This window comes from Cyprinodon variegatus, unplaced genomic scaffold (genome assembly GCF_000732505.1).
Source record: "Cyprinodon variegatus isolate N-32 unplaced genomic scaffold, C_variegatus-1.0 Scaffold635, whole genome shotgun sequence".
NCBI lineage: Eukaryota > Metazoa > Chordata > Actinopteri > Cyprinodontiformes > Cyprinodontidae > Cyprinodon > Cyprinodon variegatus.
The window spans coordinates 225,952-253,701 of record NW_015151088.1 but is presented as its reverse complement, the minus strand read 5'-3'; the positions used below and the strand labels follow the sequence as shown (position 1 = coordinate 253,701).

Genomic DNA, 27,750 nt, shown 5'->3' with positions numbered 1-27,750 from the left:
AACGAGTAAATTTCTCTACTGTCAGATCAATAAAGGCATTTATTCAATCAATCAATCAATCAATCAATCAATCAATCAATCAATCAATCAATCAAAAAGTAAATGCCTCAATGTAATCTGTTGGGTTTCCTTTGATAAACTTTTTCACTAATCTGTATGATTTGATACAGTTGACTCTGCCATCCCTTAAGATGATGTGAATTGAATTGCTTTTTTTTGCATTTTGTTCAAATAATATCAATGTTTTATTGAAAGCACTCACGCTGAACGTCATTTTTCCCTTTTTCAGATTTAATTTGTAAAACTTGTAGAACAGCAATACAAGAGTACCCAAAATTTGTAAGAAGAAAATAAAGTGAATACAATACAAAGTACATTATGTAACTATAGCATAATTCAGAATAAATTATAAAGAGTTTAACTTGAATGTTAGTGAAATACAATTTTGGGTGAAGATGTAGCGTTCAAATCCCACAAGGGGGCAGTGACGTGGCTTGATAAAGATGTAATATTTGTGAAATCGCAAACTGAAGAACAAAAAAACAAAACAAAAAAAACAACAGCAATGAAATAATAAATACATATAGCCGAAAGTCTGTAAATATCATAGTCCATTAACCTTTAAAATCATAATGGTATTGATAAGTCAGTCATAATAGTTGCAAGTAAACACAACAAAAACCTATAAAGAGCTCTGTCATTTCTGCAGTGTTTTAAGATCATACACTGTAATCAATGAGCTCCTGTTAAAAAACCTATTTTTGCAGTGGTTCAATTAGTGCATACAAGTAATGATCAGCAAGGAGATTAGATCTGGGACAACCATCTGGCCTTATCCCCAGGATATGCTTATACAGCTCCATCACTCTGAAAGAAAAAAACACAAAACATTATTTGGATGTTTTCAGATCTAAACACTTTTTCAAGACCGTGAGAGGCAGATAAAAACAGAATTTGTTGCAATTCCAGCTTGATTTCAGGTAATAATCAGCATCATATGGGGTCAAATCTCATTACAGCTCACTGAATACTGACCCCTCCACAGCAGCCACAGTCTCCACACAGAGCTCCCAGCAGGCCATTTATCACCTGGACCGCACATAGAACGATCTGGATTAATCCCATCGCCAGGATCACAGAGAACAGGGACAGGTGCCAGGTTACCAAATTATCTGGCTTTTCACATTTTGTCCAAATTGTTTTATTTGACAGGTAATTCCTAGAGAGAAAATATGGATTCAGATTACTTATTCAAGCTTCTTTCAGCTGAACACATTTCCATATAAGCCACACATTCTGTTGGAATAGGGGAAAAAAATGTAAACACATATAAAATAAATGTAAACATATAAAAATAAAATTAAAAGCTTATTGTTGAATATACAAAGATATTTAACTGTTTGATAGATTATTAATTTTAATCATCTTACCCATTCTCAAATGGGTAAGTTCCTGCTGCGTCGGGGTAAGTGCTGTTTAAACACATTGGTCCTCTGTTGATAGCCACGGCTGAGACTACAACTGAGTAACCTGCGCCCAACACACCAACAGCTGCGAACAGTATAGAGCTTAGCATCTAGATGGAGATAATGGAGAGAAAATATTCTGATTAAATTCAAAAATGCCAGCTATAGATGCTTTAGAAAAAAATAAACAATTTCCAACATCCATTTCAGCTAATATAAAAATATGAACATATTACATTAAATTAATAGCTTAAACTGCACCAGCGAAACGCAAAATGCATGTCTTTCGATTTGCCTAATAGAGTTTTGTTTGCTCTTCCTCCCATCTACACATTCCTGATCGATCACTGGGCTTGTTTGGCGTGTTCCTCTTTAGGAGCACAATGCTCGCCTTGTGTAATAAACTCATGTGAAACTCCCATCAGGGAGAAAGGTCTGCCACACCGACCAAATCCTTATTAATATGTGTGCTTACTTCTATGTCCTAATCTGTTTTTTTTGCATTTATGACTGTAAATCATCAAATATGTGTACACAGTGCCAGTGTGTTTGTTTTCCATTACAGCCTCAGCCTGATTTGGCTTTAAAGTTAACAAATAATATGCAGTAAAATATGTCCTCCCTGCCCTTGAGGATAAGCAGCACTTATCAATGTCTGCTGTGCAATTTTTTTGAAAAAGAAAAAAAAAATGTACCAAGGGTGAGGCACTGATCCAAGCTACAGATGGGATTCTATCAAAATGTGGAGGTATAACAGAGTCTATAAAGACACTAACTGTACACACGCACATTGAGCTAAAAATAAGATAACATTTCTTAAAAAAAATGCATTCGCCCTTGCTTTAGGCAGTTAAATGAGACAATCTGCCTATCAATTAACATTTTGTCCTTAAAATAAGATATGTACTTATTATGGTGTTATGGGTAATCCCTGCTCAAAGAAACGCATTTGAGTGAAAAATCAAACTAAAAAGTCAATAAGTGAAAAACTGTGGCCAAATTTGGTAGCAGCAACTAGAATTTACTTGCAATTTTCAGCCACATTTTATTTTTAAATCCACCATTTCTATTTCAGTTTGCAACAAATTATTATACACCAATGAAAAAATTAAATATGAATACTTTTGAAGAAAATCGAAGATTGCCTTTTTTAAATCCTACTTTAACAAAGCTATGAACGATAGTTTAAAAGAATATTATTTGCCTCAGGTCTTTGATACCCTTCGTTATATTTGCTTTAAAGCCTCTGATGTTGTCGCGCCATTTAGGGCTCCGTATCCAAGGGCAAGGTACAGCAGGGCTATTTGGAAATATTAAGGGACAACTAAAAAAATCTATATTTGTGAAGGTTTTTGCTTTTTTTTAAGCTGATCTTTAAATATGAAATCTAATCTGTAAACCTTGAACTGTGATGAAAAATATAGATAGTTATTTTTCAAAATTGCAAATGAGAAGAAAAAACAGGTTAGAAAAATTTTCTAGATTTTAATTATAAAAAAGTGAAGAAATTGATACATATTTTAGTTTTTATTTAAAGGTACTTAGTTGAAATAAGTTTTAAAGCATCTCCTTTAAGTTTATTTAAACATAACAAATATCTGTCATAATATATATTACCTATTAACAAGGAAAACATGTTTATTTCATTTTGATTATAAACATGAAGTGTTAGAAACCTCTATATTAAACTATTGGGTTGATCTATAAAAATGAAGATGTTAAACATAAAGCATCTCCTCACCGCGAATCTCCGGCCACAGCTTTCGTTTCCACAGCAACCGCAGCAGTCGTTGTTTTTCAAACCCAAAAAGACCAGAGCTGGGAAGATCATCTGTCATCCAAAACCCACCCCAGATTCAATCACACAAACAAACACAAAACAAAAATGTCCGGATGAGGATTGGTTAATTTCCATACAGTGTACAGGTTGTAGCAGCAAACACTTGGGAATATGGAATATTCTACTATTTGGAAAGGGTCAGTCTGAAGAGATGCAAATTATACAAACTGATCAATTTCAACAAGTTTACCACAGTGTTAGAGGCTATTGATTTCAATGTAATATTATGTTAGAAATTTAATTTCAAGCAGAAAATGCAAAAAAAAAAACAGCATAGGTTTTGAATAACTAATAAATGTTGGACAAATGTTAAAAAATACACAATAATACAGTTACCATCATATACTAATCTCTAAACAGAAATTGACAGTTTATCATGTAATCAATGAGTTTCCTGAAACTTACCAGCACACCTGATCCCAGGATGCCTCCAAAGTACCAAACCTCTTCTGTGATCTGATTATTTTTCACAACTTTTCCACTAGGAAAGAAGAGCAGGATGTTGCACAGTACGCACACTATCGCCAGAGGCATCAGGGTGATGCCCAGACATTTAGCAAAGCTGCCCGAACACATTCTGAAACCAATGCTTCAACCGCCCTTGACAGCAAAAGCAAATCCTGGTATCGAAATATCTGAACTATTTAGTAAAGTTGAGGCGTAAATAAGGTCCAAATTTTGTCCACTTCCAAATAATCTATGATGCCCGTAGAGAGATTCTCCTAACTACCTATTTTTCAAAAAAAATCTAGATTTACTGAATGATGCTGCCTGCTTCACCTGTTTGTTCTGTGAAGATTATCAATACGGATTTGACCCTTTATACCCCCCACCCCACCCAACCCTCCCTCTTTAGGCGTGATCTCATTGCTTCACATTTACATCACAGCAGGATCTCTCTCGAAAAAAAACACACCTACATACACACATCCACACAAAGTGCAAACACTGGTGGCTACATGCAAAACTAACAGAGGGCTAATAATCTAGGGATATATTTCTGTGTGTGTGTGTGCATACACACCAGCAAAGACACAGTGGTCAGAGTAGTTAATGTTCTACCATGCGTTTGGTTTGCATGGAGACACAGGAGGAAATAACAGACAGTCGGTAGATATGGTGTGGTCCCCATTGCTAACTGTACCCGCCTAAAGTTTAGTGACTCACATGAAAAACCCATGATCAATAAGGAATGACCAACAAACATGCTGAAAAATGTGATAACTTTTTTAAAGCAGTGTTTAAAAGAATGCCAGCTTATTTGATCAGAGCCCAGCCTTGTAATCGATAGAAAGCAGGTGTAACTAGTAGGCTTATCAAGATGAGTCATTGAGTTTTTTGTAAACCTTTCCTTAAATATTTTCTTATTCTCTTCAAAGAAAGATTAAAAAAATAATAAAATTAAAAATGTATAATATATATGTATATTGAAGAGGCCAAATGTAAAGACGTCTAACAAGAGGAGTGAATTATAATTAGTATTGCCTAAGCATGTATTTTAGTAGATGGTGGGACAATCCTAACAACCTCAATAAGTCTGACAATGGAGGTATGACCTGGTCAGAGCATCTTCATAACTGCTCCTCTTGTATGGTGGTCCTGCGCTGTGGACCTGAGAGCTTGTAAAAACTATACCAGATAGCAGCAGGACTACTGGAAACAATGACTTATTAAAGCAATAATTACTCATTAATGCACTTCAGGGGAGCAAATTCTGGATATTGTTGTTTGATCCAATGAGAGAATAGACCTATCTTAAAAAACTAACCAAATACTTTATCTGATTACAAAGTGTCAGAATACCTGATGCAGTGCTGCTTTTCAGGATGCCTGCGCAGACCGTGACCTCCTCCAAACGTACCAAGAGGTTGTCTGGTTTGATGAATCTTGCTTTATTTTAAATCCCATAGATAATGTACAGGTCACTTACCTGAGGAACACATTGGACTAGGAAATTCTAAAGCAAGAGTAATGTTGTGGATACTATTTGGACATGGAGTATACGTACTTAAGCATTGCTAAAGACATGTAGGATACAACCCGTGACGGTATTACCTGCTGGCTGTGGACTCTGTCAGCAGTGATGTGCTCTTTCACAAAATAAAAAAAAAAAGGATTCTAAATGGTTTGAGAAGCAGAAGAACCAGTTAAACATTGGCCTTCCAAATCTGCCAAATCTAAATGTAATCAAGAATTTGTAGAATGTGTGTAACAATTCCAATCCATAGGAAACACACACCCAAATCTACAACTTTCATAATCAGCTGCTAACATCTTTTTTGGGAGATGCCACAAAACATCGAGTGTGCTTTGGCGTTTATGTGTCATTGCATTTTTGCTGAAGCAAACAGCTGATTTATTAATAATAGAATTAAAGGGAAATTTACATCTGGCAGAAAAATCCGGGCTGAGTGATCGACCATGAGGCAGAGCAATGGAAGAAACTGTGACAGCGATGAGGGGACTATAGGCAGGGGGAAGAGTGGAGAACGGGAAAAGAGGTGAGCATAATCAGCTGGTGGTGAGGAACAGCAGGGATTAGGGAGGGCAGAGGGAGTGTAGGAGTGGAGACTGTTAGAAGTTAAACAGAGAGAAACAAATATTAAAAATATAATGATATGGAAATTTAAAAATGACAGAAAAGAACTAAAATGGCAACAGCTGGCTCATTAATCAGAACAAAGTCAAGAACACAAAGAAGAAATATTAAGTAATGCAAACTTGGACAAAAAACATCGGTTTAAGCCACAAATTGATTGGCTCTGTGAACAATATATTTGCAATATATATTCTATTTTCTTATTATGGTTTAAATAAAGGTGGATAAAATGTACAACAAAAACATCAAAACAACATCATTTTTGAAAACATACACATATTTAAATATTATTGATATAATTTATACAAACTTTTATTTTCTTTTGTAATAATACATTTGAGAGCCTTTTCTAAAGGCCCCACCACCACACCCAAATTTCCATGCTGTGGAACAGTAAAGATATTTCTTATCTTATTCTTATCTTGTCTTATAAAAACTTCAGCTCATTTAAACATAATGTTTTTTTTGTTTTTTTAAAGATAAGAGATACAGGGAAACTCCCAACAGCTAATCCAAACAATGCTACCAAACAGAGGAGTTTCAATTAATTATTAACGTATACAATACAAAGAGTACCCAGAACAAACACATTTCACTTTAAGGGCCTCACCAAAAAGATGGCGAGTACTTAATATTAATTTTCAGGGAAATGCATAATTTTCCCTCTAAACTGACAAATTTGTGGCATAAGTCACAAATATTAAAGAATATTCATAAAATAGTTTTAGGCATTTTGCTTTTATTAGTGCTACCAGAGCCTTGAATTTAAATGGTAATCAAATAGTTCAAACATACTGCTGGGTATTTTGATGAAACACTGCAGGCATATAATTTTACATGAGGCAGAGAAAACAAGAATGAGAGCTATCTGAGGAGTTCAAAAGGATAAGTTCAGGTAAACATTACCAGGGTACACCAGCCGCCAGTTTTATAAAAAACAAAAAAAAAAAGTTCATGGTACTGCAGACAATTTTCCAGTATAAAGAGGTAAGAGGAATGTCTGATATCCACCAGCTGTTCCTCTCTGAACCTGTTATGCTTCAGAGAGGAACAGCTGGCGTAGACTTAGTTGTTAACTTACTCGTAGACTTTTCTCTCAGTTTACAACTAAGAAAAAAGCAGAAAAAATGCAAGTCTGGTCTTAGTCCAATGTACCTACATCTCTAAACGTTCTGAAAGGGCTTTGTTAGAGTTACCGGACAAAACTGAAGGTGTTTGTCCAGTTTAATCAGCCTCATGTTTACAGATGAAGCTTTAGAAGAGCCACAGCAACTGTGAAACGTGGAGGGAGCTTGGTTTAATGTCATGGCTGATTTGCTGCACATGGCACAGCAAACCTGAAATTTGTATAGGGCACAATTATCATGTAATCCTGGAATGATGCATGCCGACCAGTGTCAGAAAGCTCATTCTGAGGGAGATTGGTTTAAACTGGTGAATGCAGTGGTTTCATAGCAAAGTTTAGCAATCAGCTGCTGTATGTAACTAAATAAAATGTGAGATTTTTGTTAAAATATGCGATAAATTATAAGCAATCCACTAAACTGTTGGTGTTTTAAGATGTTGAACAGATAGCTGATGTCATTAATGAATAGCAATGTTTTTTTTTAGTTTTTTTTATGTACGTATATATAGCAGAGTATATACAGTTAAGATAATATGCAGAAATCTCTGCCGTCGGTGGATTACTGTGAAATCTCAAAAACTGAGTCCCCAGGCACTCACATATGATCTTGCTGTGTAATTCCCTGGTGAGATGGATTCCCTTGGTTCATTCACAAATTTCAGCTATCAATTTAAAAATATTTTTTCACAGAAATTGTCTGTTTCATACAGGCTTCTGGAACAATCAAACATTTTATATGTATTTTTAAAATATTTTGTTAGAGAGATTTAAAAGTAAGCTGTCTCAGCAGTATCACTGCAGGATAATTTATATGTTTAGGAGGAACATATTGTATGCTGACACTGACATGTCGTAAACAATTGGGCTGTATCCATTTTAATTTATTATCACGCATCCTGACTCTTAGAGGTCTTGAACTTGCCACCAACTTGCCTCTGCATAAGGTCCTCTTTAATGCAGATTAACCGTAAATTTTAGGAGGAATCTCATTAAAAACATGAAAACTTTCACTTCTTTTATAGACTAATTAGTTTCTTAACTGCTGTTGCAAAAAGAGAAGAGAACAAAGATCATGAGAAGCTGTAAAAAATATTTCTCAATACCCATTTCTCACATACGCATTGTTTTCAAACTGTGGCAGGTACCAGATGGTGATAAGGGGGCTTCCTTTTAGAGTTCTAACACGAATTTCTGTCATTACTGGATAGTTTTCAACAAATGCCAAAATTTGGTTATTCAAATGTGATTCATTGCAGATGTCATTCAATGGAATAGATAAAAAAAAAAAACATTTACATACCGTTTTAAAGTTATAAACTATATATATATATATATATGTATATATTGTTTATAACTTGATATATTTTGTGAAATATACACTAATACTTTGAACTTTGAAACACTGTCATGCAATGTTTATCAAAGAATGTTTTATAATGTCATATAATGTCATATGTGTGATTTCTTATTGGTTAGATATAAAAAGTTGGAAAGGTATATAACAGCTAATAATGGAGCTATAAGAGAGACTTTGGGCTGATTTTAAAATTCAGCCTTTTTGGCACATTTTTTTTTTTTTTTTTATCTTCAAACTTAAAATATCAGTCAAATATATTTTCTGAGGAAGCTTATTCGTTTATCTACACTAGCATAAAATAAAACTGATGTTAGTATGTTAGAAATTAGAATATAATTATTAAAACTTCCTTTTTATTAAGCTCAAAATCAAATTATTGATTATTGATCTTAAGTAAAATATAATAAACATATGATCATTTACTATAGATCTTTTGTAATTAGTACGAGTAATATAATTTTAAAATAATAATAAATATGACATATATCATTTTTAAAGTATTTTATTAACTGAAACAATAGCATTATAAACACAAAGGCTTTAAAATATCCATCTATACGTTAAAGGATGTGAATATAATAGAATTATTATAGCAAATTGAGTTGCAGGAATAAATGACCGTTTCAGTAATTCATTATCAAGATTTCCAAACAATCGATGCATTCTGCAATCCTCCCCTCCCTCTCTGCAGTCAAATGCAATCGATAACAAATTCATCGATCAGACGTTGAAAGTCCATTACGGTTTGAGTTGTTTCTGCATTTTTCCCTTGTTTTCTCAGTCTTTGTGGAAGGTTTCTGCAGGATGGCCACAGACCTCACCTTTTCATCCCGTCGGTCACCTGTGCTGTGTTTGCACGGCTGCGTGGCATCCAGTCAGCCCTTGGCCTCAGCCGTGGGTCTGGGTGAGTGAGTGGGCGCGTGCGTGGACAACAAGTGTTTGTAATACCCCTATCTATTCTTCACCTTTTATTTTATTTAACTTATTTTAAATGCATTCTGAAATGCATGCACAGTATGTCAATATTCTGCTAGTTTTATAAACAATAGACAATAATAAAGTGTTCAGACCTGCTGAAGTTAAACGGAAGGATCTTTGTAACTTGTTTGGTTATTTGATTTTCTCTTAAAGAAAGGAAATTGAAACAGTTTTCTTATCTTGTTTTTCTTTTAAAATACATAAACTGAAATGAAAATGCCACATACTAAGCGTTACTTTTTTGAGCAAAACTTTTGAAAATAATTACTTTCATCTTCTATTTAGATTAACAACAACAACAACAACAAAAAATGATAACTTTTTAACACACACACAAAAAAAAAAAATCTTTTATTTTTTGGATTCCCGTGTTGTTGATTTTCTCAAATTGCATGTTGCCACATCATTCCATTGTTGCTTTATCCCTTTTGCTTAACAAAATGCAGTTAAAACCTTAGGTTTGTTTTTCCTGAAATGGCAAAACTAGGCTTGTCATACACAAAAATCTCAGCTGAGATACTGTTTTACAAGTAGCTAACTGGTGAAAGGAGAAGATGTTCCGCAAGAAAGCATTTCACACTATAATCAGACACTCTGAGTGGTGAGCATGTGAGCAGCCTTGGGCCATAGTGAGAGAAGCAAGGCTGCCATACACTCAGTGCAATCGGTCACTCTGACCACCAAAAGTAGAAAAGGAATGTGTTGCCCAAAGACAAACACACTTGTATTGGTCAAAGCAGGGAATTTGAACCAGCAACTCACCAGTTGCAGGACAAATCCCTGCCTTCTTAGCCACAAGATTGCACAACCTCCTCATCAGACTTGCAGTAGATCTTGTTACTCTCTCACTTACTTGTGAAAAGTAAAAAAAAACATAAAAGAAAAAAAAACATATTTTTCAAATTTTAAATTGATTCTCATTTTAATTCCTAAAGATTCATCGATATGACCAGAGAAGGATTTAGAAAAGAAGCATCTCCTACTGTCTTTACATCCTCCATTAGGGCTGGATGATAGACACTTAAAATAATATCACTATTTGATGATAATATTGTGGTAACAATAAAAGTCATGATAATTTTTTTTTTTACTTTATTTAAAGGATAAATCAAAATTCTTGTCATCACTAGAAACGTATCACAATAAGGATAAATGATATGATAAGTAAGTACTCATGTAAGTGTAATAAAGTATTTGGTGAAACGAAAATGCAATTACTGAGTAACTGATACTTTACTAATAATGATCATAGCATCTGATTTAATCATTTAAAAACAATGTAAAGTTTAACAGCATATAAAATTAGATGTAAATTCTGTTTTTTAAAAGAATTAGATAAAAAAAAAATCATATAACAGAGGAGTCGCACAATAATAATTTCAGGTTAAAGAAACATTTTCCAAAAATATATATTAAATATATTTTTGCTATGAAGCTTATGAAATCAGTATATGTTTTATATAGAATAAGCTTCTTCCAGGATACATTAAACTGCTTACACAGCAGGATCAGCACATAAAATAAAAACACTCAAACATAAACTGTAGATTCAATTAAATTCAATAATACTTTATTAATCCCAAATGGAAATTCAGTTTCGATATGATATGTTTGTCTCTCTGGTGCAGTTTTGTTTAAAACAGGCTTATGCTTTACTGAGCGAAGTTACTCATAATAGGTGAAGCAGATAGAAAGTTTACTTAAGAGTAGTGATACTGTATCATATTTTTAATCAAGTAAAAGTAGAACGTACAATAGAGTAAACCGACTACTGAAGGTACTGTTTTTTAGTGGGTAAAATAAATGTAACTGAGTAAATGTAAATAGTTACTACCCACAACTGGGTATGAATGTCTGCATGGTACATTATTTCAGTTCAGTAGCTCTTATTTGTCCCAGTATGGGTAATTTGAATGAACTCTATAGACACAAAGGCTCAGTGCATCTTTTGATCATTTGGTATTCCTTATAGAAACAGGTATCAAACAACAACAACAAAAAAAAAAAAACGCGGCTGATTGATTTTTGTTAGCAAAAAAAAAAAAAAAAGCAAAAATCTAAAATGAAATACAGAACGTTTGTTGGCCGGTTTGTTCCTATTCCCAGACCAAGGTGTTCACATTACAAGTTGCCAGTGTTCTTTCCAGTCAGCATACATTGTCTGATCAGGATTTCAGCACAAACCAACAATATCTTTTATATCTTTTGAAGCGGCATACATTTCAATTTATCAAACATTTCAACCTTCAAAATGTTTCTATTTAAGGAAAACCAACTGACTGCAAGGACTCGTTGACTCTCTGGCTCTGCAATGCCTTGCACTGTGCGTGCTTGTAGTGACGGTGGAGAGGAAAGCTACATTTTAACTTGAAGAAACCTCCAGCAGAACCAGGCTCAGTGTGAGCGGCTATCTAACGAGGCCGACTAGGGTTCAGTCCTTTGGCCCTCTGGCCCCGGCAGAAGACTTCGGTGCTGTGAATACACATATGCATGGATGAGTAACCTAGAAAAGTAAAAGAGTAGTCTTCCCCCCGTGGTCAGGTCACTGGTTGGGGAATAAACCAGAGTATGAGTTGGACTTAGAATGAGGGAGGAGATGGGGTGGAGGTGGGTGAAAGTTTGCTTGCATGCTGGAGAGATAAGCTAGGCCAGGAGCTAAACTGAAGGGGATCTTATAAGATGTTTGGCTTCGGAGAAGGTGCGGCCCAGTGAGTTGATTGGCTGGAGCTGAACGAAGGACATTGCAGGTGGTTTAGGTAAAGCTGATAAAAGTCTTCCAGATTGAGTTTTTGCTTAGAATTCATTACTTGTAAATTTAAATGTTAGACCAGCATCTTGTTTTTATCTGCTGTATGACATCGTGATTACCCAGCAGTAAAGAGCTCATGAACGACCTAAACAAAAAACAAAAATCTGAAAATGAACAGTCTCCCAAGAACATAGCCTTTACTGTAAATTAAACCACTTTTATAGCTTTAATGTTTACTTAAAAACACAGAGTAAACATCGTACAGTATGTGTCAAACTCAAGGCCTGCATGGCGGACTCAACCCACCACAGCAATTTAGCTGGATCTTAAAGGTATAGTGGAGGATTTTTGCCAATTTTTAAAAGGCTTCCCCTCTCCACTAAAAAAAATGCACACATGTGTGCGGTAGTTTGTTTAGAAGTTGCTGTTTGCATCGCTCACACAACCTTACTTTCCAAAAGAAAATTAGCAATTTCTCCACTATATCAGACTCACCACCAGTAAGTAAAAATGGGGATGAGGACGTAGGAGGGCCTTACTTAAATATATCACCGGAATGATTGACAGGTAGGAGGACCACTTATTTTGACGATCCACCCAGGAAAGCCACTAAGCCTTTAAGATTTAAAGAGACATATGGACAAATGTGCCTTTTTATGTTTATGCTTTAAGGACTTTCATGTTTTCTTATGCAAAATAGAAAATAAAACGCAATTTTCAGCCTTTTATTTTTCAAACAAAAATGGTCATTTGATTTTTCTTACAGAAACAAGTAGAAAACAAAAAACATTTTAATATTTGATTATTTTTTTTATGTAGTAGAACATTTAAAATTGGACAAAGCTTTTCTCTTAATTGTGTCAAAAAGGGATTGTTGAAATTTGGAATATATTTGGCTCTTGTTTTTAGTCTGACTAACATTACATGAACATAAAAACAAAAAATACTCATTTTTTTCAACAAATGTTCTGATATCCACACTGTTTTCACAAGGGCACCAAATTTGACGGGGAGATATATCATAGGGTTGGGTATAGATTCAAATTTGAATAATCAAATCAGTTCTGATTCTCAAGAATTGCAATCGATTGTTTTTGATCAGTTACAGCCCAATCTCAAGTTGTATTGCTGGCATTAAAAACATTTCAAAGTTATTACCTAAATTACATTGCTGTGTAGTTTTGCAACATATTGATACTAGTATTATATTAACATATAAGAGCTAATAAATACAGTAATAATAGGTAGTGTCACTTTTTAACTTTTACTTCAGTAAAGACATGCTGAAACACTGCTATTCTTAATTGACAAATGACAGATTTTTTGTTAAGATTTGGAAATTGCTTTTTAGAGATACTCTCTAGCCAGTCTAATAGACAGTATTCTGTGAAAAATAAAGGGCAGTTTACTTTATTCTTTTGGTGTGTCAAATTGGCTCAGGCACCCAGAAAGACTTGGTAAAGAACAATCTACCAGGTGTTACTTATGGAGACTGTGGGAAACAAGGTAACTGTAACAACACAAGAAACTGCATGTTGGCAAAGAGTAGGAATGCCATAAACCATTTAATAATATGAGTGTGTGTTTATGTCCAGATGTCCTTAAGCGTGGCGGGAATGCTGCAGATGCAGCAGTTGCCATAGCAGCAGCTCTGGCGGTAACCGAGCCATGCAGCACTGGGCTTGGGGGTGATGCCTTCTGCTTGTTCTACGATGGAAACACTGGAGAAATCCAAGGGATTAATGGCAGGTTGAGACCCTACTTTTTAGTTTTTTTCCCCCTGCTGTTGTTGTTCAAACTCCATCCTGTTGTTTAAACTTCATCCTCTGCCCTCAGTGGTCGTTCACCTAAAGCTCTTACCCTGGACTTTCTGGAAGGACTTGGTTACTCAGCAGAGGCTCCTCCTTCAGTTTTTGATGCTTTGAATGTTACTGTCCCAGGAGCTCCTGCATGCTGGTGTGACACTGTTCAGTTGTTTGGAAGCCAAAAGGTTTGTCTGCTTCTATTGTCATTACATTTTGGTGATTATGTATTATCGTGTGTTGTGTGCAACAATAAGGGAGTCAAAAAAACTATTTAGCTTGAATTGACTTCACATAATCTCTCCTAAGGGCTTTTGTTGATACAAAAAATCATATCCTAAAAATAACAACTGAATGAAGTAGGTATAAATTAGTAAAGGAGACTATTCCATCTGCATCTGTGATTTTTTTTAAATTTAGGTTAGAGCCTTGGTAACTTTTTCATTTAGAGACATAGCCCCCCCAACGTGTCTTGGGTTTTCCTTTGGGACACACCTGGAACACTTCCAGAGGTATCTATGGTAAATTTGAAAAAGATGCTTGAGCCACCTCTGCTGACTCCTCTCAATGTGAATGCAAAGCACCTTTATGAGCCCTTCCCTGATGACCGAGCTCCTAATCCTATCTTTAAGGGACTGCCTAGTCTAACCTGGCAGTAGCCAGATTGATATGTGTAGAACAGAGTTGAGTTCTAAGTTATCAATCTGGGATGGCTGCTGTTCAGTCTGTTTGTGAAAAGGAGGGATGTTTAGTACAATACCTCGAGCTGATTGGGTGACATACCAGCTAGTAGCCACCTTCCATAATACGCTTTTAGCCAATCTTAGCAGCAAATCATGATGTTTCAGGTTCTTGAGTGTTTTCACAACTAGCGGAGTAAGCTGATAAATCAAACTTTTTCCTGTTGGAAGAAAAGCACAGACATCTTTACCATCTACAAATTCACAAATTGCTTCTCTTTGCTCCTTTTTTAAACAAGAAATTGTCACTATTTTAGCTAAAGCCAAGTCAATTGCGGTATCAACAGGTGAGTCCTCCAGCATTTGTTTTGCTTGGACAAGGCCCTTCTTACTGTCATCAATCTAACATTTCCTGCCCCAAAAAACACTGCTGGCATGTCATTGGTCCGGCCCGCTGGTGGTTTCGAGACGGACGTATTAGCGAGAGTCTGTCAAGATGGATTTGTTGTGAGACTGAAAACTCAGATCTCCCAACAATCCAGCTTACAGACCAAGGTTATGCATCGTCAACCTGCAAATCTCATTTTGGCTGCTTGCATACTGGATCTCTTTCTTTCTGTAATGATCCAGATTTCATGAACATAGGTAAGGGTAGGAACCTAGAATGACTGGTAATTCGAGAGCTGTGCCACAACAGACTGGTCACATTGATCTGTCCATTGATCTCCTGCTCCATTATCTTCTTACTCATGAGCAAAAAACCGTTTTATTCTAGAAATTCTATCCTTAAAGGTTATGAACAGGACTGGTGAGAGAGGGCATCCCTGCTGGAGTCCAACAAGCACCAGGAACGGGTCCAACAAATTCAAACTCCTGCTTTGCTTATACAGATCCTGATTGGCCCTTCATAAAGGGCCCCCAACTCTGTAATCCTGGAGTGGCTCTTTCAATAGATTCCCCTGTCTTTTTTTTAAACCTGGGGAGTTCAGACTTTTTATTTCACAGACAGCACTGCAGAAGTGATGACGGCTTGCATGAAGTTCCTAACACCCCAAAAACGCCTGGATTAACTTTTCTGATTTGTTGACGCTCTGCATCCAGCTTCAAAAGTTCAGATTTCTGAACTCCAGCGTGGAAAACTTGGATGCTGGGATGCCAGGACCTTCTGAAGCTCAGATGCTCGGATGCACCACTCCTGATGCTCGGAAGTGCTGCAGGACCTCTCGATGCTGTTCGAAGCTATCCCCCGTATACTTTGCATGTAGATCAGATGCTTTGATGACCAGATTGCATTCAATGTGAAAGCACCATAATCTTTTCCCCAAGTTCACAAAACATACTTGACCGTTTGTAAACTTCCATGGACCCTTGAATGTATGAAGTTAGAAGAACTTTCTAAATACTATACGTGCTTTAATGTTATAAAAATAATTCAGTCTAAATTAATGATTTATCAGCAGTTCTAGAGAAGTTTCCCTATGGCTCTATGCAGTGACTCTGCTTTTGCTCCACAGTGTTTCCTGTTATACGCATTTATTTCCTCTTTTTGTTTCTGTAGCTGTCTATGCAGGAGATTTTGAGTGGGGCTGTGGAGCTGGCTGAGAAGGGCTTTCCTGTTGCAGAGGTGACATCACACCATTGGGCAGGGTGGGTGGCTGCCATGAGAGATTCCGGGAAGGATCACGGGGGGGACTTGCTCATTGGTGGCCATCCACCCAAACATGGTCAAGTATTCAAAAACCCCGCAATGGCTCAAACCATAAAGGTAAATCATTAAACTAAAATAAAATAAAAACTTAGTAGAACTTTCTCTATTTTTTTTGCAATCTTTGTGGAAAAGACTTGAATGAAGCCAAAGTGTTACTGGAGATTCACATCTAGATATAAAAAATACAGCAGCTAGTGAGGGGAGATTTCATTATTTACAATATATGCAATGAAAATCTATTCTTTTTGTTGCTATTGAATTGTGTAATATCTACAGTATAACTGACCTGACAAGATCAAAAACTTATTCTAAATTCTAGTACTCCTCTATTCTATGAGCTTCATCACCCAGGGTTACATGAGTCATCACAGGTATTTAGGCACCATTGGGAGAACATGAGGAGATTAAAAATATTATGTCATTGCTAACAGTTTTATACTTCAAAAACTATTGAATAAAAAAACAAACAATACAGTCATCTTTTAAACAATCTGCAAATAGGTCTATAATTATATATTGAATATGACTATATCCCTCTTTCATATTGATATTAAAATAATGGATCTATGTTCTTTTTATTTAAAGAAAGGAGTTTTCATACTTTTTCATATCAAATACATGACTTTCCTATTCCTTTTACACTGTATACAAAGGGGAATGACTGTGACATGTGTCTATGTAATGTAATATTTATAAAACTCCCCTCATTTGGCAGTTTCCTGTTAGTTGAGGTTACTCTGAGGGGATGTGTGTGTGTGTGTGCTATCACCACTAAAGGAGATGTGTGATTTCTATGCAGTGCTAAAAAGCTGTTGAATGTAATCCCATAAAAATCTCCATACACTCATAACACAAACACAATGTCACATTGCAGAGACAGAAGAAACAATAGCAATGACCTTACCCTCATTGATGGGGGCAGTCATTCCTTGATGAAGCCAGTGTGTCATTTCCTCACTCACTCACCCTTACACAACATTTGAGTCATTCCATTGATCCCAAACGGGCACGACCTCATTCATGCATCATGTCTCATATAGTCATGATGCTTATATAAGCATGTAGATAAAAATTTTGCTTTGTTGAATGAAACTGTCTCAGCTGTATCTAATCTATATAATATCAGGAGCTTGGTGAGCGAGGAAAACCAGCCTTCTACCAGGGCAGAGTGGCCCAAGCTATCATTGATGTCATCAACCAGAATGGAGGGGTTATGACACTGGAAGACCTCAGCAGCCATGACAGTGAGGTCGTCAGCCCCATTAGCACAGAGTACAAGGTCCCAACCCAGAGCTGCTTATCATATTTGTGTTTTTTTCTTTTTCTTTTAACGACACTCAGCAGAGTGACTGGCTTTATTTTATTTTCAGGGTGTGCGTCTGTGGGAGCTTCCTCCCAACGGACAGGGCCTGGTCGCGTTGCTGCTCCTCAACATCTTGAAAAATTTTCCTCAGCTCAAAGGTACACAAAAAGCTAAATAGATCAGACATGAGCTTGAAAAAAAAAAAAACATTTATGCAGACCTTGATTATTTTAAAATCTCATGGGTTCTATTATGTGAAATAAGTTGAACAAACTTCTACTGAGTTGTGCTTTTAGAAAGGTTAGGGTCCTAGAAATAATAGTTTTCCAGTGCCTTAAAAGGATTAAAATTTTACTGAAAGTTTGAGACTTTTTTTTTTTTTTTTTTACAAAATTGAAGCCTGTTCACGTCTGGATTTAAAAGGTTCTCCACAAAATAATAAAATAAATAAATAAATAGATTATGTAATTTGTCACTTAATTGCATATAGTTCCTTTTGTTCTTCGGAAGGAGGCTTTTTTCTTTAACATCTCAAAACCTATGTATTTAAGCTGTATTATCTTAGACTTTATTTAATGTCCTATACAATTAAATGTAAATTTGTTTGGACAGATATAACAGAAATAGTTCATAATATTATAATATAAAGGCTCATATAACTACTTTTTTCATGGTTTTCATGACAACAACAAAACATCTCTTACAGATTTAACATTGAACTCCCAAAACAGTGCTTTTTCATGTTGTCTTTTTTGCCTGTTTAAGTCACATGATGCACAGAAGTTACCTGACTGCATAACCATTATATTTGAACCCCAGGCTGGTCTAATATTTGTTTCCATGACTGTAGTGTTTGATATTTAGCCTGTATTTGTCAGGGTTTGGTTGTGGTTTAGAGGACCCGATTGCAGAGGCAGGGAGGCAGAGGTGATTTCTTGCAGTTTTAATTGGTGAAAACAGTAAACAAAGGCAGGAATCCAAAAATCCAACTAAAAATGTTAACAAACCAGAACCATGGAGACATCAGGGGGAAACAATAACAGGGGCCAGGGTTAGAGGAGGTAGACGACAAGCAGCGACGAGGAACCAGCAAAGAGTGACAGCAGAGGGAGAGTTATGTATGGCTGACTGAACAAAGGCAGGGCTAACGAGCTGATAAGGACCAGGTGTGAGTGGAGAGCAGTCTAGGAAGGAGCTAGGGAAAAGGAGACCAACACAAGAGGGCAACAAACAAAATACAACAAAATATTAATTAAACCAAAAAAAACTAGAAAACATGGAGCAAAGTAAAGCATAACAGAACGAAGATCATGACAGTATGTATAAGCTTGCAGGGTCTGAGCTTAGGGGTTAAAATCCCTGGAATATCTAGACCTGGGAATACTGGCACCTGTTTTAAATGGTTTCACACATATGTATTCAAAACTATTTGAATTCGCCTCATTAAACCTCTTAAACTGCAGTGATAAGGTAATGGTTATATTATTTAAATGTATCTGGCTGCTAGGTTTCCTTTTTATATGTCCAGTAAAGTAGATGTAGAAATATATTATTTTCTTTTGTGCAAACACATATAGATTAGGATTTCTAGTGCTAGATAAAATGTTTGCCTTTTTAAAACATGGCAGATCCATTAACATACTTGTAAGCTTGTAACCACTCTGTTGGTAGGTCAATGGAAATCGGAATCAGAGAGAATTTACACAGTTTAACAGCTACTAATCTGTTAACATTGAATTTTCTGCCAGCGTATGTGCAAACCTTGAATAGTTTGGTCTAATGCTTATCTTTCCTGAGAAAGTTAGACATTTTTGGAAAGTTACATTTTTATTTGAAGGTTAGCCTTTAATATGATCTCACTGTCATTCTTTGCCAGCTCAAGGCCACAACAGCTCAGACTACATCCATATATTTGTGGAGGCCATACGTTTAGCGCAATCAGATGCTTTTCGTTACCTTGGCGACCCTGCCCATGTGACTATCCCTTTAGAAAGCTTACTGGCTCAGAGATACAGCGAAGAACGGGCGCGGCACATCAACATGGACAGGTGTGTACAACTGTGTCTGCTGGTGCCATGATGTACCAGTTGTTCTTTGTTGACTTTAGATAGGATTGTAGACATTTACTTCCCCTGACCTTAACGCTCCTCTCTCTTTGTCTCATTCCCCACATCCAAAGGGTGTGGGCTTTTATATTTTGTGTATTTACTGACCAGCACTGTGTACTTTGAACTTTAAATTATTATCAGTCATATGACAAATTTACTGACCATAAAATTATAAAAACAGAATCATTTATATCATATACAGGCAGCCACACACAGCCCAATGATATATTCTATGATGTGACGTTGGTTTATACCTTAATCGGATTTTTCGTCAATGTCCTGATCCACAAATGCGGGCGAAGTATCTAAACCTTTTACAGATTTCTGGATGGGACACTTGGCTTACCCATATTTAGTAAGGCAAGGGGAAAAAGATGATGAAAAGCAGGAAATTAATTATATAATAATCTTTACTTGTATCATAATTGTAACTGCACTGCATTAATATAATTTTAAATGCCTCTGTGGGCTAATATACTTACAGAAAACCCTCAAAGATAAGTTTTAAAATGTGGATCCTACTTACTTTGCTTTCCTTTCTTTCTAACTTTTTTTGTGGATCTACAGGGTGATAGAGCGAGTGGAACCAGGCCTGCTGACAGGAAGTGACACAGTCTATTTCTGTGTGGTTGACAGCCAGGGAAATGCTTGCTCATTTATCAACAGCACCTACATGGGATTTGGGACTGGACTGGTCCCCAAGGGCTGTGGGTTCTCACTCCAGGTCTTGTGCAAAGAAGTTTCTTGCTCGTAAAGCTTATGAAAGTTTAAATAATGTTCTGTTTTTAGTTGTGGTTGGGGGACATTTTTCATGCTATTTTTATTTAAATATGCAAAATTCAAAAGGAAAAAAGGGATCTCAAGGCAGCCATATATACTTAAAGTTGCCCAAGAGTAATGCTCTTATACTTGGAATGTCAAGAGAACAGCATAAATGGATATCACATTGTCCAATCCTGCAACAGACTGGTGACCTGTCGGGGTGTATCTCACCGCTCTCGTGTTCTGGAATTTAAATTTGGTTAGATTTTGTTTTTAATGTTTAAAATCATAGAAAACATTCATTTCCGTTAGATAAAAACCTAAGCGTATGCCGATTTGACAGTGTATGCTGTTCTGACCCTTGCAGAATAAGCGGGAGAAGATGGATGGATGGACATTGTCCACTCCAGGAGTAGAACATAGAGAATACCATATTGTACACTCCTTTACTAACACCTCCTGAGGCAGGGGTTATCCAAGTCTCTCCCAAATACCTGAGCTCCTCACCCTATCTCTAAAGGAGTGTCCAGTCACCCTGTGAAGAAAGTTAATTTCAGCTTCTTGTATTCAGGATCTTGTTCTTCGAGTCAGGATACAGATTTAATGAACATAGTTGAGGGTAGGAATGTAGACTGACCAGTAAACCAGGAGCTTTGGTGTTTTGCTCGGCTCTCTCTTTACATCGTTTCCTGTCAGTGGTGTCAAGCTTATGTTCCCCTCTTCTAACTTAAAGCTTTGCGACCAGCTGGTTTCATCACAGTCTGCAAACAACCATATTTTCTCATTCTGAGACATTTGATGGGATGACTTTTGCCAACTACATATAATTAAAAACAGAGACATTCGGTCATGTTATCATGGGCCTTTATTTTTTAGCTAAAATTGACCATGTTGAAGCTTAACATCATAACCCACAGTTGCAAAGATCTGGCTCCCTGTCTGTTGTGTATGTCATCTTTCACATAGACAATGTGTTCCTGCTCTTTCTGCTTTGATCTCCTGCGCCTGGAATGTCAGAAAGTGACAAGCGTAACCACAGACTGTAGGAAGTAGTTAAATTCCAAAAAATGTGTTCAAATACCATACCACCAGTATTGAATACAATACATCAATAAATAAACAAATAAATACAATACCAAATCGTACAAAACAACATAAAAAACATTTTCTTTAAAATGTGTACAACTGCTTTTTATTAATATTGTTACATGCGAACCAAAGAAAACAGAGCAACATCTGGTTGCATTTTCTGTCTATGTTCTGCGCAAACTTTGGAAACATGAAAATGAAAATTACTGTTAAATAAACAATTTTCATACCTGATGAACCTCATGTAAACAGACATAACCTCCCATTTCATTGGTGGCCTGGCTGCCGACTCCCTACTTCAGCTATCTTTCCAAGCAATGGCATAAACTGAGCTTTGTTTCCTTTCCTCAGAGTTGGTTTTTCCTTTCAGATTGTTCCATAATCTTGCTTCATTAATGGCTTTCTATGCCCAGACTCTATTTTGGTGAATTAAGAGAGATCTGTGTTTTTATATTTCTACTTCCATCCATCTTCTCCCACTTATTCTGTTAGGGTTGCGATGTTGCCGCTGCCTATCTTTGACTGTGTATGGGAGCGAAGCGGGGTACACATCTGATTTAAAATTGTTGATATTTGTTGATATTTCAAGACTTTTAGATCTTAATGCTTTATAGTCTGCTGGCAATTTGCCTTTGAATCAAATATATCCATGTCAAAGATAAATAATATTAAATTTTCAAAATGGAAAGCAATAAAGTTAGGTAGTTGCTGAAAGGCTTAATAAGCGCAAATATCTTTGGCTTTATTAATTAGCCATAAAAAACAAAACTTTACCTAGTGAATAAGTTGGAAACTGTTTGGATGCTTAAGTACATTTTGTCGACTATATGCGTCAGGGTGAACCAAGACCAGGAAAACATGATAGTCTAAGCATTAATAAAACGGTTGCATATATTATTACTTTATTATCCTGTTTTGCATATTATCAACCCTTCATGGCAACGGTAATGAATGGCTTGTTTGTGTTTTTGTAGTCTAATTTTGTTCAGTGATATTACAAATGAAGCCCTTTGAAGTCCCCTGACTTAAAAAAAAAACTTTATATAAGTTCAGGTCGTTTATGAAATCTTTAGTGGAAAAATTTTTATTTTTTATTTTTTTTATCTTATTTGTTTTCCTTACTTATACATAAATAAATTGAACTTAGCAGCAAACTTATATGATATCTTCTGTATATACATACATTATTCTCTCTCTGGCAGAACCGTGGGGCTAATTTTTCCCTGCAACGTGGCCACATTAACTGTGTTGCTGGAGGGAAGCGGCCATATCACACTATAATACCGGCACTCCTCACCGACTCTTTGACTACCTCAGAAAAGCCCCAGCTTCTTGCTGCCTTGGGTGTCATGGGGGCTTTTATGCAACCTCAAGGACACATCCAGGTATGCAGTAATCCAGAGTGGATTCATGATTTAAGGCTCACAAAAGCTTTTTTTGAGGTTAAGCTAATAGATGTATCATGCGCAACATTGGATTCCGCTTTTTTGTACTATTTAACATGTTAGTAACTCCTCTATTTCAATAAGGTCATGTTGAACATGGTGGAGTTTGGGATGAATCCTCAAGAGGCTGTGGATGCACCAAGAGTCTTTGTACAGTATGAAGAGAAAAGTATATATCAAAACTTTTTCAAAAGCTCAAACACTAAAAGATAATTGCAATGTCTACACTACTAACATAATATAGCGTAATCATTTCCTGTCAGCCCTACTCTTTATTTTCATACAGTAGGATTGGATATAGCTTTTTGATCTGTTATAACTGAACAGTGGATAAAAGGACACTTATTCATAAATTTTATATCTGCTCCAAAGATAACACTTTATATATTACTTCGGCTGAGTTTGCTCTTTTTCATCATGTATTTTAGGATAATTAATATTAAGTTAATAACTATACATATTACCAAGGAGCAATTATTTTTTATCTACCATATTGTTGTTCTTGTCTTTTAGCTGATCAGTGGGTAGTTAATTTAGAGGAGGGGATCGACCAGGAGGTGGCTGTGGAGCTGAGGAGAAGGGGCCACAATGTCAATTGGCCTGTTAAAGGTATGCTTTTGTCATATATATATATATATATATATATATATATATATATATATGTGCGTGTGTATGTATGTATAAAAAAGTGATATACAAAGCCCTTTTGTACTATAGTATGGATGTTTCTTAGCGACTTTGATTAAAGATGTTTAGTGTAGTCAGCCACAGAAAGTCATTGTGTTACAGTTATTGTTTTATTGATTTATAGTACAGTAACATCCATAGTCAAATATTGTTGCTAAAATAACATTGTCTTAATGTCATTAAACCAGTTTCCATAAAGCCATGTAGTTCCCTTTGCAAGCAGGATGTTGATGTTGTTCCTCTTCTGTTCCTTATCTAAGATACAGAAGTTAGATCACTTTTCCTGAAAAATGTCAACAGATAAAAGTGTAACAAACATCACCTTTTCTTCCATTTGTAAGGAAGCCTTAACTAGATAGAGTAAATATCTAACTTAAATGAAAAATTATATAAATAAATGTAAAAAAAAATAAAAATAAAAACTTTTCTAGCCTTAATTAAACGTCCTCCTGTACGGGCTGAAATAGAATACAAATAGAATGCAATTTCTGGATTAGTATAGAAAGTTAAATTTAAGATTTAATATCCTGATTTATCTAATTCAGCCATAGAATTAGAAATAGCCTTGAAATCCGTGGATTTTGAGTGAAATTGTTTAGAAAAAAAACAAAAACTATTTGAGAACTCTAATTTTAATCCATCTTTGTATGTACACTCACAGGCCACAAGAGGGCTCAATTTGGGCGTGGACAGATAATCACAGTGGGAGATTGGTGGAAACACTCCATTACTCAAGCCAGCTCTCAATCCAGGGTACTGTGGGCTGGATCAGACCCCAGAGCTGATGGATGTGCTCTGGGATACTAGAAACACAAAGACCAGAATGATCAAAACCAAATTAATACAAATGAAACATGTCTGATTTCTGTAAGGTGGATTAGGATAAACTGTCTTTTTTAGTTCCACTTTTTTTTTTTTTTACTTCAGTTTTATGAGTCAACCAAATGAGTTTATTGTTGGTTAATATTTGACAAATAGCCAGCTTTATATCAGTGTGTGTTAAGAGTTCACATGGAACCCTTTTATTAGGTGATTTATGTCCTGATATCAGTGATCATCCTTGTCTTTTCTGCAAATGTTCAGCTCATTATGATTACTGAATTTAATCAGATTTACAGAGTAACACATTTGAATTATTCAACAAATAAGATGACAAATCTTTTCCACTGGCTCCACCCCACTCAGCTTGGGTTTGGGAGTTTTTCCATTACTGTTTTCTTTCACCCTAGAGATTTCTACATTAATATCTGTTCTGTAACAGGGTTGAACATGACTATAGTGTGACATGAGGAGTCATTATAGTTACTAGGGATGTCCTAATCCAATATTGATATTAGAAATTTGTCTGATCTCAACCAACACACAAGTATTGGAATTTACTGATCCATCTATCGATGAAACATTGCTTCCTGTCGGTGGTGACAAGCTTACCCTCCCCTCTTTTAACTTGAAGCAGCGCAACGAGCTGCTTTCAACAAAATCTGCACACAACAATATTTTTCTCATCAGAAATGGCATTTGCCAACTACAGATAATTCAAAACAGAGACATTTGGTCATGTTATCATGGGCACTTATTTTGTAGTTAAAATATACGTTGAAGCTTAGCATCATAACCTACACGCTCTTTGCACATTGTGCTGTGGCTCTTTCTACCTAATCTCTATGGTTCTTTCCCCTAAAAGGTGTTCATGCTCTTTCTTCTTTAATCTCCTGTACCTGGAACATTAGCCAGTGACAAATATTCTAACCACAGAGTGCAGGAAGTAGTGAAATTCAAAAATGTGTTCAGATGCCATATCACCACTATGGAATAGAATTATATGTAGGGGTGTAAAAAGTACTTTTATAGGGAAAAGAAAAGAGAAATTTTAACTTACGGTAATACTGGAAGCTGCTGCTGCCGCGGTGCATCCTGGGGCAGCTATCAATCTCAAGAATGGAGAAGTTAAACCATTTCTTACAAAACAACATAAAACAAACATTTTATTTTAATTGAGAGGTTAAAACTGTTATTTCAAACAAAACCATAAGTATTGGAATATATTGGCATGGATCTAAAATCTTTTATATAGCATGCTAATAGCAACACTCCACCTTTTACCTCCTTATGTTTTAAAGTGTATGTAACTTAGTTGGTATAATCAACGGGTCAATTGGTCCCATTCCTATTGTTGTTGACAGTTCATCTCTGTTTAAGTAATATCACTTATTTTTCAAACGTTCTACGCAAAATATAGAATATATATAACTATATATATATTCACCTAGTGGTTAAAACATTGTGCTTGGGTGCTTGACCAAAGACCTTTAACCTCACACTGCTCCCTGGGTGCCACACAATGGCATCCCCCAAGGGGATTGGTTCAATGCAGAGAGTGAGTTTTGTTGCTCTGTACTTGTGACAGTGTAATGACAAAAAAAATAATAAAATCCTTAAGCGGTTGCTTTTTATGAGTTTCCTGTTATCTAAACTTTAAATGAACCTGGAAGTTTAATCAAATATAAAATGTTCAATATGAATTAATATACTAAGTAATTAATACATTGATTGATGAAAAGGTCAACATATGAAGGCATTGTTTAGTAATCAACATCACTTTGGTGCATGTGGTGGGATAAGTAAGTCAAGACGTTCAATTACAATATATGTGGATCTGATTATTATATTTAGTGTTATTTAAAAAAAAACAATTAAGCAATTAAGGTCTCCCTCAAAAAAGAGATTTTATCTCAAGGGACTTCCTGGTAAAATAAAGGTTAAATAAAACAAAAACTAACTGTTAGCACTTAATATTTATACAGGTTTATTGGCCTTAACTGTCTATAAATCGTTATAATGTGGAAATATACAAACATTTCTAGCAAGTTAAATGAAAAAAAAAAAAAAGTATACTTTGTAATATAGTTAACACCTTTTCATGAAAGAACACCAGCAGGACTGTACTCCTTGTATTTTCGTATGAAAACTAAAAACAGTACCATGCAAGTGAATTCAGTAAGTACCAAAACTAAACAAACATTAAAAAAATAAAACATTCATGCAGATGTCCATATGTTAAGAAGTTCCTCAGAGAGAAATCCACCCAGCGTTTTCTGCTGGAACTAGGTGGGCTTCAAGCAATGACTCCAGCTGCCCATGGAAAGACAACAGGGTCCAAGTAGAGCGCAGTGAGGCGCACTGGAGTGGAACCAAGTGGGGTCAGTTGAGCCAGTGGAAAAGATGGATTTATTTCGCTACTTCATACTCTGTACCTTTTATTTGTCAGTTTAATCTTTAATGTTCTGTGTTTTTTTTTACTGTACATTTAAAAATCATGTTTTTTCCCCTGTTGTTTTAGTTTTAAACTCTTCATTTAAGATGATTAGTCTGCTGACTATTGTTAGTTACTTACTCAAACTTACTTTATAGTTGTTTAGAAATGTTAAATAAACTAAAATGCAACACTGTTTAAATCCTTTGTTCCTATCTGAGTGTATTGTTTAACTCTATGCAGCTAGCATAGTAAAAACTGAAAATTTTGATATTGTCTTTTGTAAAAGGGGGTTCTAATTTCCCCTAAGCAGGAAAATGTTGACTTTTGTGTTGTGAATATTTCTTTTGAGAGTAACATTTCAAATATACTATTCTGCTTTGAACTTCGAGAAAGAAACAAAAACAATTGTCATTCCAGACTTACTGTATGATGTCAATTTAATTTGAAATGAATTTAAAAAATAAACTGGAGAGGGCTTTTAGTTTCCCTAATACAGAAGATTTAATTCATTTAAGTACAATCTGTAAATCACTGGTACATAATTAGGGTTGAAAACACATTAGTTTTGCTTGTTGATCACATAAACCCAGTAAAATGTAAAGGATGCCACAGTTTGCTAAAAAAAACTATATATATATATATATATATATATATATATATATATATATATATATATATATATATATATATGTTGTGCCAATTCACAACATGTCATCTCAAAACATTTTACAGACAGTTCAGTCAAATCAAGCTGATTGCATTGAGTCACTGACTTTGAAGGATTCACTCCTCCTG

At 35.6% G+C, this 27,750-nt stretch overlaps 2 protein-coding genes across 2 annotated transcripts; one reads left to right on the top strand and one right to left on the bottom strand.

The window, feature by feature from the left end:
- Nucleotides 1-337: 337 nt before the first annotated feature.
- Nucleotides 338-4,074, bottom strand: tm4sf4 (transmembrane 4 L six family member 4). Its single transcript, XM_015393319.1, has 5 exons — nucleotides 3,712-4,074; nucleotides 3,208-3,297; nucleotides 1,431-1,576; nucleotides 1,036-1,219; nucleotides 338-867 (listed from the first exon to the last, which is right to left on the bottom strand). The coding sequence occupies exons 1-5, from the start codon at nucleotides 3,880-3,882 to the stop codon at nucleotides 850-852; spliced, it is 609 nt and encodes a 202-aa protein (XP_015248805.1). The 5' UTR covers nucleotides 3,883-4,074; the 3' UTR covers nucleotides 338-849.
- Nucleotides 4,075-9,099: 5,025 nt separating this feature from the next.
- Nucleotides 9,100-26,608, top strand: LOC107096597 (putative gamma-glutamyltransferase YwrD). The gene is made up of 12 exons (XM_015393327.1): nucleotides 9,100-9,292; nucleotides 13,711-13,864; nucleotides 13,952-14,105; nucleotides 16,156-16,362; nucleotides 17,432-17,584; nucleotides 17,676-17,766; nucleotides 19,485-19,656; nucleotides 20,284-20,440; nucleotides 22,770-22,952; nucleotides 23,097-23,181; nucleotides 23,526-23,621; nucleotides 24,361-26,608. Exons 1-12 carry the CDS (start codon nucleotides 9,193-9,195, stop codon nucleotides 24,504-24,506), a joined length of 1,698 nt encoding a protein of 565 aa, XP_015248813.1. The 5' UTR covers nucleotides 9,100-9,192; the 3' UTR covers nucleotides 24,507-26,608.
- The last annotated feature ends 1,142 nt before the right edge of the window (nucleotides 26,609-27,750 follow it).